This window comes from Xyrauchen texanus, chromosome 38, assembly GCF_025860055.1.
Source record: "Xyrauchen texanus isolate HMW12.3.18 chromosome 38, RBS_HiC_50CHRs, whole genome shotgun sequence".
Classification (NCBI taxonomy): domain Eukaryota; kingdom Metazoa; phylum Chordata; class Actinopteri; order Cypriniformes; family Catostomidae; genus Xyrauchen; species Xyrauchen texanus.
Window position 1 is genome coordinate 27,337,031 of NC_068313.1, and position 11,268 is coordinate 27,348,298.

Sequence of the window (11,268 nt, forward strand, 5' to 3'; positions counted from 1 at the left end):
TTCTGGGTGCTGATGGGCAAGCAATTTATAGTCTTTCAAAGTGGACAAAATTATATAAGTAAAATATATTGTCAGAACAGTGCTCAAAAACAAAATAATACACAAAGATATAATAGATAAAGGCAATATTCACCTGGGGGTGTGTCCTCGCTAACTTCAAATGAATAAACAGATTTGGAAAAGGATAACTGTGTGAACCTTCTACCTCGAAGTGGATCTAAGCCAGGTTTGCTCATAGGTGGCATAGCTGAGACATTGAACCTTTTCTTGTCGCTGCTGTGAGTCCACGCCATACCTGGTGAACTGGTGCAGCAAGCACCATACACTGCAAACCTGAAGAGAATCTGTAAGAGGGAATAAACAATTACCTTTACCTAATAAATTTGAAATAGCCACTGATGGGGAAAAACATCAAAAACATGTGAAAGATTTGGAAAACACCAAGAGACATGGAACAGTTTCAGCCTTCAAATCCCATATGGCATTGGGAAAGGGTTCATTGTGAGAAATGTTTCTAAAAGCAGTAACAGTACACCTTGATTTGTGTAAGGTCTGTTCTTTGAGAGCTGTTGTTGCTCTCCCCTTACCACAGTATCCCACGTCAACCTGAATATGTTTCTTTATGTGGGTTCCCCAGGTGCCTGCCTTTGTTGAGCTCTAAAATGTCAATTTCGATCTGTGCAGTCTGGTATTCAAAGAGCAGTATTGAGGTGCAACTTACTAAAAGTATAATGGTACTAACTGTACTAAATGTATACTATTTTAAACTATATCAACTATTTTCACTATCTTGTCGCTCTTTCTGTAACAAGCTACTTTTAAAAGCAAGTAGTGATGTAGTGTCACAAAATGCTACTTCGGCTGTTTTCACACAGGCGAATGAGTCGAGGTCATAATCATTCCAGCTATGTACCCTTTCCATCCTCTCTCTCACACGTAGCATCCAAAAGATTTCAGTCAGTTCGTTCAGACAGTTCAAGTAAATGTATAATTAGTGAACAGTTAAGCGATTCACTTTTTTACTTTAAGTTACTGTATCTACTTTTTGAAGCTTAATATTTAATTAATTGCTGCTGCTTATTATGTTTTCTAGTTTTGCATTTAGTATCAATTTATTTAGGTTCAAAGTTAAAACAATTTATAAGTTATATTGTGTACAGTGTTGGGTGTAATGCATTACTAAGTAATGAATTACTGTAATTAAATTGACTTTTTAATTGAAAAAAGGAAAGTATGGGATTACTATTAATTTTTCAGTAATTTAATTACAGTTACTTTTGATGGAATTGTGTTAAGTACTGTTTAGACTATAGAGCAATTCTATATTAAAAAATAGTTCATTTAAAATGTAAATTTAACGTCTAATGTTAAAATGTATGTTTTCTAATTTACCGCTGCCCCTTAAAGATCATAAATAATTTATTTGATTTTATATGATTTATTTGAAAGAATTAAAAGAAGAGATTCATGTCTATCCTTGTATTTATCATCTTGGTTGATACAGGTTTTAGAAAGTAATTAATAATAAGTAATGCAATTACTTTTCAGACATAGTAATTAGTATAGTAATCTAATTACACTGTAGAAGACGTAATTAGTAGTTAGCAATTAATTACTTTTTAGGGTAACTTATCCAATACTGATTGTGTATACATTTACATAGCCTAATGTGTCATTTTCAGAAAATGCTGAAAATATTATAATAATATAAATGTTGACAAAATATTGACATTTTCAATTCCGTTCAGTTTTCACCCTTAAAAGCTGAGGATAAACATTTTAATCATAAAGGACAACTTGACTGTTGTTCTTAATTTAATGTATATATACACAGAGAGTCAAATCATTTAGTTTTATTTAATAAAAGGTTAGGTTATAGAATGATGCCTTTTAAATGGGAGTTTTGACTATCTGAAATCTTTTTATGACTATAAAGTCAAGAGACATGTTTGTCAACATATTTTGATAATGACCCTTTATATTGATCACCTTAACAATGAGTCCAGTTACTCAATGTTTCGCCACCTTAATTAATTAGGCTATATTATCACATTATTGTGCAAATTAGGCTATTATCATTAATTATGTATGATAAATGAAGATGTTGCGTACAATTTTATTAAATTTGTACATGCTGATAACTGTTGATCACCGTAACAATTCATTTTCTAAATGTCACAAAAGCATTAAAAAAATTGTTTTTTTTTTGAATTCGCTAATACTTACCATCGAGTGCAGGAGAAATGCACAGAAATGCAATAGTCCAAACATGTCCATCTATGCTCGTATCCGTTTACCTCTCTATTCATATAAGAACATTTCATATATTCATAGCACATATTTCAACATCCACAGGTTGTTTGTATGCACCATCTGTTTGTCCGGTATCAGCTCAGCAGGAGGAGTTTGTGTGGCTGTAAAGAGGTCCTGTGGTGTGACGGGCCCCAGAACAGTGATTTTATTGATGCTTCCTGATACCGCCTCTACAAGCGCCAAAATATTGTAATTATTAAGCAATTTTATATTATTCGCGGTATTATTTATCTACATTATTTCACACTGTACGTGTGTACAGATTGGGTGTTTTTTGGGTAAAATTAATAAAAAGGTCAGTATGAATATTTAGCACTATAGTTAAATGAATAGTTCACACACACAAATGTATATTCTGTCAACGTTTACTCATCCTCATGCCATTCCAGATGTGCATGACTTACGTACCCTGCAGAACACAAACATATTTAGAAACATATGTCATCTCGTTTGTCCATGTTTAAGCTCCAAAAAACACATAAAGGCAGCATAAAAGTAATAAATAGTAAGTAGTTAAATCCATGTATTCAGAAGCGATATGAATGGAGTGGGTGAGAAACAGATCAATATTCAAGTCCTTTTTTACTATAATTTCCTCCCTGCACAGTAAATGGTGATATGCATGAATAATGTGAATCACCAAAAACACAAGAAGAATGTCTAAGTCAAATTAAAAGTGTAAATTTATAGTAAAAAGGACTTAAATATTTATCGGTTTCTCACCCACACCTATCATATCACTTCTGAAGACATAAATTTGGAGTCACATGGATTACTTTTATGCTGCTTATATGCTTTTTTGAACCTTTAAATTTCTGGCCACCATTCACTTGAATTGAATGGACCAACAGAGCCAAGACATGTTTCTAAAAATCTTTGTTTGTGTTCAACAGAAGAAAGTCATACACATCTAGGATGGCAGGAGGGTGAGTAAATGATGAGAGAATTTAGATTTTTGAGCAATCCCTTTAAATTTTTATATTTGCTTTTAGTTTTTAAACAATTATTTTAAAATGTAACTTAATCCCTTTAAATTTTTATATTTGCTTTTAGTTTTTAAACAATTATTTTAAAATGTAACTTTACATCTTAATTTAAAGTTTCTCCTGTTCATTTACATTTCTTGATTTATTCACTTTTTGTGAACTTATAATATGAAGTTAATATGAAATAATATGAACTTTATATACAAATATAAAGCTGTCATTGGGTCGTAATAGTCGGTACATGTTATCTAATGTCTTGATGCCATATCAGTCCATCCACGTTTAATGTGAATCAACAATGATCTATTTAAATGTTTCTCCTCTCTCAAATGGCAGCCAAGTGATCTTCTGCTCTCTTCTTTTCTCCATGTGAATTCAGAGGATGCCAGCATGGCACTCATCCAGAAGGTGAATGGAGAGAAGCTGTAAAAAAGGAGCCACCAGACAACCATTGAACAGTACAACAAAAGACAAGAACAATCGGAGTGAATATTAATCTGAAATACCCCCAAATGTATTTGTCCTACTGTTAATCCTTTCTATTTTATAGCAAGTATGTGCATATAGTCTGACTACATCAATGTTTGTGCATAGTCTGCATACAGCAAAACAAGCTAAATGAATACAGCAAGTAAGGCCAACAGATAAACAAAAGTTTAAAATGAGTTTTAGTACATTATTCGAGGCTACACCTAATATGTAAGACACAAAATTGTCTTTTATTTGGCAGATATAGCACTCAAGCTTTTGCCATTGCAAAATGAAGATCAAGGATCAATGGTTTTCCAGCCATATAGCAACATTACTTATATATATATATATATATAAATCCATTACTGAAGGTAAAGCGGGGCTAAATGTTCCCCTTGATTTGGATTTCTACCAAAACACAAAATATCACCACAGCACTTTTCTTAAAACATGGTGAACATGTTGCAGAAGTAACTAATGAGATTGCAAATATTTGTAGATAAAACACTTGTTTAAGATTGTCAGTTTTCATGTTAAATAGTTTTCGCTTAACTGTCTAATAATTGAAAGGATATTATTTTGGATACAAAAAGGGTCCCCATGTAAAGACTCACTGTGGCAAAAGAGGCCACCAAAGCAGTTGAGGCTTAGTCCTATTGCTTAAGTATTTTCCTTTAAAGTGGATCTAAATCTCATTTATGAGTTATTGTCAAACCACAATCAAAAGGCTCAATTAACCAAATCATTAAAACCGATTAAGGTTGTAACTATAACTGCCTTTCTCTGTTACAAGAAACACATATCAACGTTACATTAAGAGCACCATCTGGTGGACATGAATAGAATCCGTGTTATTTTTATATTTTTTATTTTATATTTACAGTTCCCTTATCTGTTTAATTGCCTCCAGGTAAGATCATTGTTAATTATGACATCAAGTTAACTCGCATGACCACACTGATTTGTAATAAAAGGCATTTGATGATGTATCAACTAAAACTCCATGCAGTTTAAAATAAGCTGGCATGGCCAAATAAATAAATCTGCTTCTTGCTTTTAAACTGTAAAATCTATTAACATACAAAAATGACAAACAGTCTTTAACTCACAAAACAGCATTTACTATGCTTTGAATAGTTGCTAATAAAAGTACTGTTATGTCTATTTTTCCTTCATTGTAGATTAGTCCTGGTTGAGGATGACAATATGATGAGGAAAAAAAGCGACTAGCGAATTTTTAGACAAACCTTAGCTACTTCCGTAGAAGAAAGTCACCAATACTGACCCGCAAGCACGGGGTCTTGCTTTCCTGCCCGGACGCGGAGGCACACATCTCTCTGCGTCTACTCTGTTCAGTGAGACTGAATGAGAAAAGTGAGCAGGTGAGAAGGCGGAGCAGCACAATCAGTTGACCGCATGGCAGCTGACAGACGTGAATGATCTGCGCATGTGCAAACAGCGTTGCCAATGACAACGAATCTGTATTGTTTGCTCCCCTTTAGTTTTACATTTTACCCTTTATTTTTTATTAATTTCATGCGCTTAATCACAGGAGATTTTTTGACGGTTGTTCATTCCTGTTTCTGAACTCTCTGAATTCAGACACTTACTTATTTTTTGTAAATATGCAAAAAATAATTGTAAACATGCAGTTTTTTTTCTAAACATGCACATAGATTATTGTAAATATGCACACATATATATATATATATATATATATATATATATATATATATATATATATATATATATATATATATATATATATTTTTTTATTTATATTTTATTTTATTTTGTTTTTTGTTGTTGTTATTGTTGTTGTAAATATGCACATAGTGGTTTGTTAAGGCTGAACACTGTGTGAGAGAAAAGATAAGAAAGTTACCGTCGCTTCAAAGTTTCTCTTTGAGTGATTGATAGGTTTAGGGAATTAATAGGGTATTACAGTATGTACGGTAAGCACAGAGAAGCAAACACGTAAAAAGCGGACACTTTGCAAAATGAGACGCGATGACGTCACGGATATGTTAATGAGCGTATGACGTCATCCAGCGACATTTAGCGTGTTTTCGAGCAGGCTTTTGCTACTTTCCATTGAAACTAGATGGCAACATTGCCCATTTCATTTTTTTTTTTTTCTCAGTGTGTCCGTTAAGAACAGTTGATAATTTGCTATCTCAATTTTTTATTTTTCCAATAGTCATTCCTTCAATTTTGATCAGGACCTTTTATGTGATGCCTACTGCATAGTCAATATACCACAACTCTATGTAAAGCAAGAGAATCTTATAAATTACACTTAAATAATTAGATGCTTCAATAATCTTGAGTCTCGAAAGTGCTGCAATGTTTCATTGCCTGATGTAGATCATCTCTTATTTGATATTGCAATATCAATGAACCGTTTCATAGTACAATGCATACATGGACCAGTCACACAACTCTGATCACAGACAACCACTCATCATTGGTACAAGCACTTCAGTTAAGTGTAAATATGATGGGAGAAAAACAAACAGGACAGTTTTATAAAAAAGAAATGTTTACTTCAGACACATTCTTGAATGTCAAACAAAGCTGCATTCTTGTAATTTGAGTGGTATTCAAAGTACAGTTAAAGGACCTTATATGACGGCAAATACGAAAAATATTTTTAAAAACGAATATGATAGTGCACTACAGATCTACATAAACCAGATAATTGTGCTATGCACCTTCAGAGAAACAGTTAAATTCATATCATTCGTGTAACTCTGAAACCGTTCCTTGCAAGAACTACCACTAACGAAAAACAAGGAAAAAATAAAAAAACTGAAGACACATAGTGTTAACTTTACAAAAGGAGAATAACACTGTACATCTTAAAAACGTCGCATATACACAGCCTAACAATTCTTCTTTCTGCTGTATTACGTTTGAAGATGTGAATCGTGTACAATTGGGTTTATGGCATGAACAAGAACCTAGTCTACATCAGTTGCTAATCTACTCATCATCATCCTCCTCTTCTTCCTCGTCCTCCTCCTCTTCGTCTTCATCATCTTCATCATCCTCCCCACCATCTTTTTTGGACAAGCCTGCAATTCCCTTTGTGCGGTATAGGGCAATGTCCTACAGAACATACAGACATCATTAACAAACGGAACAGGATGAATTGCAATGTAACAATATATTTTGCATGGTTACAATACAATTCTTGATATATTAGCAAGTTCAAGAACATTCAAGAAAAATAGGAAATTTACATTACCTTGTCATACTTCTCCTTGAGCTTTGCAGCTTTCTTCTCATAGGGCTGCTTCACCTCAGCTGATGAGCTGTTCCACATTTCTCCGAGCTTCTTAGCAATGTCTCCGATGGTCAGACCTGGATTCTCACCCTTAATTTTAGGGCGGTAATCACCACAGAAAACGAAGAATGCCGACCTATAAGAGAGAGAAAAAAATTATAATAAAAACAGCTTGAATAACTTGAATATATTTGAATAGTGAAGTAAAAACGCGGGTGAGCATACGGTGGTCTCTTCGGCGCATTGGGATCCTTAAATCGCCTCTTCTTCTCACCCTTAGGTGGGATGTAGTTTTTCATTTCTCTCTCATAACGCACCTTGTCTTGCTTGGCCATATCCTCAAACTTACCCTTTTCTTTGGCAGACATTGTCTGTTCAGAAAGAGAAAACGCTGAATCAAAAATGCTACTTTCTTTTTTAAGTGTTAAAATGTGTTAATAGATTGTTCTTTTTTTTACCCTAAAAAGGTTTTTGTATCCTAGGGAATACAAACATTTAAGAGGCTAGGGAGAGGAGCGATGAGTGAGTTTGTGAGATTTTTGTGAAAGATATTGAAAATGGGGTGTCTGCAAATAATGAGAACATGCGATTTTATATATATAAAGTCTGGCATCAACTCACAATCTTTATCGAAAAGTAAAAAGACAGCATTTTTTTTAAAAGGCAATTGATCTCGTGGCAAAAGCCACTTTCTTTTCAATGTTATTTTAATGATTTCTAAAAGCTATACAATTTTAAATAAAATTTATATTTAGGGGAAAAAATTATTGAAATGTATTATGTGGGTCCTAATGTGTTGGAAAATAGCTATTAATAATTTTTTTAAAGGTGCCTTTATATGTTTGCCTTTTTAGGGTTAATACATAGAAATAAATCACAAGAGCACCTTCCATCGCTCTGAACACTTCTTGGAGAATTCAGAGAAGTTAACTGAGGCTTCAGGATGCTTCTTTTTGTGTTCTTCACGGCAGGTTTGCACAAAGTATGCATAAGAGGACATCTTTCCTCTGGGCTTCCTTGGATCTTTACCCATTTTTACCCACTGAAAAGAAAATGTAAGCCAAAAATTATACTCAATTCAAGCTAAATACAAATATTGCATAAAAACATACATATTTAGTACATTTTTACAATCAGCTGGGGAATTTTTTGTGGGGAAGAAATAAAACCTAATTACTAGAATTGAAGGAATATTCCGGTTTCAATACAAGCTCAGTCGACATTTGTGTTGGTATAATATTGATTACCACAAAAAGGTATTTTTGACTCTTCCCTCCTTTTCTTAAAAAAAAAAAAAAAAAGCCTTGAACAAGATTTGTGTTAACATAATTTTAATGAATTTTAATAAAATCGCTAACAAATAATTTCTCTGTGAAGTTATAGCCAATTTTACAACTTCGTTACCATGACGATGTGATGTTAACAAACCCTAAAATGGCTGTAGAAATTATGACTTAAACAACTTTACAACAGAAATAATACATTAGCTTTCACAGCAGAATTAATGTTCTTTTATCAAATTCTAAGCTTCACATTTCTGCCTCCAAAAATTAGCCCCATTCACTTCCATTGTAACTGACACTCTAAAGAAGACGAGGGACGAGTCGAAATAAACTCTTGTGGTAATCAACATTTTTCCACAAATGCTGTCGATTGAGCTTAACTTGTATTGAATCCGGAATATTCCTTTAAGGAGGTTTCCTTAAATATTCAGCATGTCATTATTATATACTGTGAAGAGCATATCTGCTCTTAGATCTCCTTAGATTAAATGAAGACTTTCCAAATTCACCATAATAAAATGAGCAGTGAAATCAAATTGCATTTTTTAAAAAAAGCCTATTTTTAAGGTTAACGCATTTCAATTTCACAACACAACTGTATCAAATTGAATTCTGCAGTGTTTAACTAAATTAAACTACAAATTTGAAAAATAGGTTTTGATATTTTTAATTAAAGATCAATCGGTTCAAATTGATAGTTTGTTTTATTGAAATAAAAATAATCAAATCTAAAAACAATTAGTGTATGGCGCGCTGTCAGATTTATTGAGTGACGGGGCGATGCACAAAGACTGGAGCGTCTGCCTCAAGTTCACAGTGAAAGACAAGGGCATCCTCCATTTCACGGATAAATCCGCATATTTAATGATTTGATATCAAGTTACATCATTTTACCCCCTTAATGTTGTTTTATTGCTGTACAATAACGGGATCTTTGTTGTGCAATCGACCAAGCGCGCGCAGATAATATTATATGGGGGCCGCCTTGATATACCCAATCGGTGCAACAATAATATTTCTTCTTCCATTTTGAAAAAGCCGTCTTCATGAGAGAAAGTCCCCCTCACTCGTCTCCTCCCACATTCCTGAGTAATTCCGAGGACCCAAAATCAATGCACTTCGTCCGTTTGTACGCCTTTGGGCAGCCGCTTTCCGATATTATCGCCTCCCTATGGAAGAAGTCGGGTGGTACGGACTCAGTGTCTGTAACTCTAAGCGCTTTGCAATGGGAGTTCGCTCACGATAATCCGTCGTTCAACTGGAGCTACATGAGCACCGCTAGCAGAGCCAACATGGCTTCCACTCTCCCTTTACTTCTTGCCAGCAAGAGCCGCATACGCTCACAACACCGGTGGTGGAAATCAATTTGAATATATATTTACCCTCTCTTTCTTGCTCGTACTCACTTGGAAAATAACAGAGTTCCCTGAAATAGATCATCTGGCTTTTATGCGACTTGAAAAAGAGATGCAAATGAGCCTCGTTGAATTTTATTTTATTATTGTATTTGAATGGCGCGTGCCCCGTCTGCCTCCATCCCCCGCCAGTCACACAGGCAAAACGCACTGAATATCCTCGGCAAGCCAGCCATATTACATTACAGAACACGGCCACACATGTCCCGTTTGAAGGGCTAAAATTTACAATATGACAAGGATATTCCCTCTGGGTGGGTAAATGTATCCGATGTTATTTTTGTCTCAATGTGAGAATGCCACACACGTAACTGGCTCCTCACAATAACAGCTTGAAGACTCAAAAAGCTAACTGCCTTAGCTGGGATGGCTACCTGACAAACATACATCTTATTAAAGACTATAAATTATTGTATTTTTAAAGGAAAAATAAAATAACAATGTTATATTGCTTTGCAAGAATTTTTTTTTTCAGTCAGGACATTTTACTAGGTTATTAAACGCACTGACTGGCGAACGCATTCTGACAAAGATGAGTCGGCTCTGCGTTCCCCAAATACGCAACTACCAAGGGGGAAAATATGTGTTGCAAGATAAGATGCTATTTGGAGAATAGTTCATTAAGGCATATCTTTGACAAAACTCACCACGGAATGACTTCTCTATCTGCAGCTTCTGTGGATGCCTAGATAATAGGGGTTTGAAGTACAATAACACTGATGCGCGCTCTTCCAAGTGCGTGCAGAGCCCTCCGCTCACGAGATACACGGCATGCAGTCACGAATCCTATTGGCTACCGCCAAGTCATGAGCGCCCGTGATTGGCTGCTGGCAGTCTACAGCCCGAACGAGAGCCGATGTGTCGTTGGTGGTTGCTTGGTGCAACGTCATATTTTTGCAACGGCGCGTGAATATGAAAAAGCGTACTTTGACACTAGTAAAGATATTAGGCACCGTTTTGCACTGCTATGTACTTACTGTAGTACATGCAGGCACACTATTGCCGCTGAAATGAAGGAATCAAAATGTATGATTACTTTGCATTGAATACTACATATTGTTTTAAGAGTTCACTGCACAACTGCACGTTCATAAATGACGGAAGAAAAAAATATGAATATGTACTTACATTTTAACAGTGCTATCATATGAAACAATTTAAGCTTAAACTGTAAACTTAATTTGCTTGGCTGTTTTGAAATCATGCAGATGCAAATGCTGGATTTGCTCCCAGTCACGAGACGAATTACCTGTACATCAAAACAGAACAGACATAATGACAAATTAATTACAAGCACCTACAATTTAAGTACACGTGTATTTAACATACACCGGGCCGGTGGAATTTAAGATGATAAAACACCCAGAACCCAATTGTTTTCATCTAAACCATATTGTAATTCATCATTAACTTAACTGTTCATATTCGGGGGTGGTCAGGACCCTATCTGAGGGTTGCCCCCCCTACAAACGGGGCAACAACCAAAAAAAACCTTGGTGTCCCCTTCAAAA

At 34.8% G+C, this 11,268-nt stretch overlaps 1 protein-coding gene across 2 annotated transcripts; it reads right to left on the reverse strand.

Annotated features, from left to right (window-relative positions):
• Positions 1-6,148: 6,148 nt before the first annotated feature.
• Positions 6,149-10,534, reverse strand: LOC127631725 (high mobility group protein B1-like). Of its 2 annotated transcripts, XM_052109982.1 has the most exons (5): positions 10,405-10,534; positions 7,946-8,101; positions 7,285-7,430; positions 7,021-7,195; positions 6,152-6,881 (listed from the first exon to the last, which is right to left on the reverse strand). In XM_052109982.1, exons 2-5 carry the CDS (start codon positions 8,090-8,092, stop codon positions 6,756-6,758), a joined length of 594 nt encoding a protein of 197 aa, XP_051965942.1. In that variant the 5' UTR covers positions 8,093-8,101; positions 10,405-10,534; the 3' UTR covers positions 6,152-6,755. The 2 variants fall into 2 exon arrangements, with proteins under 2 accessions (XP_051965944.1, XP_051965942.1); XM_052109984.1 differs by lacking the exon at positions 10,405-10,534 and having other exon boundaries at positions 6,149-6,881; positions 7,946-8,096.
• Between the last annotated feature and the right edge of the window lie 734 nt (positions 10,535-11,268).

Coding starts and splice junctions, on each gene's coding strand:
- LOC127631725 (XM_052109984.1), bottom strand. CDS start 8,092: ATGGGTAAAGATCCAAGGAAGCCCAGAGGAAAGATGTCCTCTTATGCA. Junction 7,196..7,284: donor AATGCGCCGAAGAGACCACC/GTATGCTCACCC, acceptor TCTCTCTTATAG/GTCGGCATTCTTCGTTTTCT. Junction 6,882..7,020: donor TCAAGGAGAAGTATGACAAG/GTAATGTAAATT, acceptor TATGTTCTGTAG/GACATTGCCCTATACCGCAC.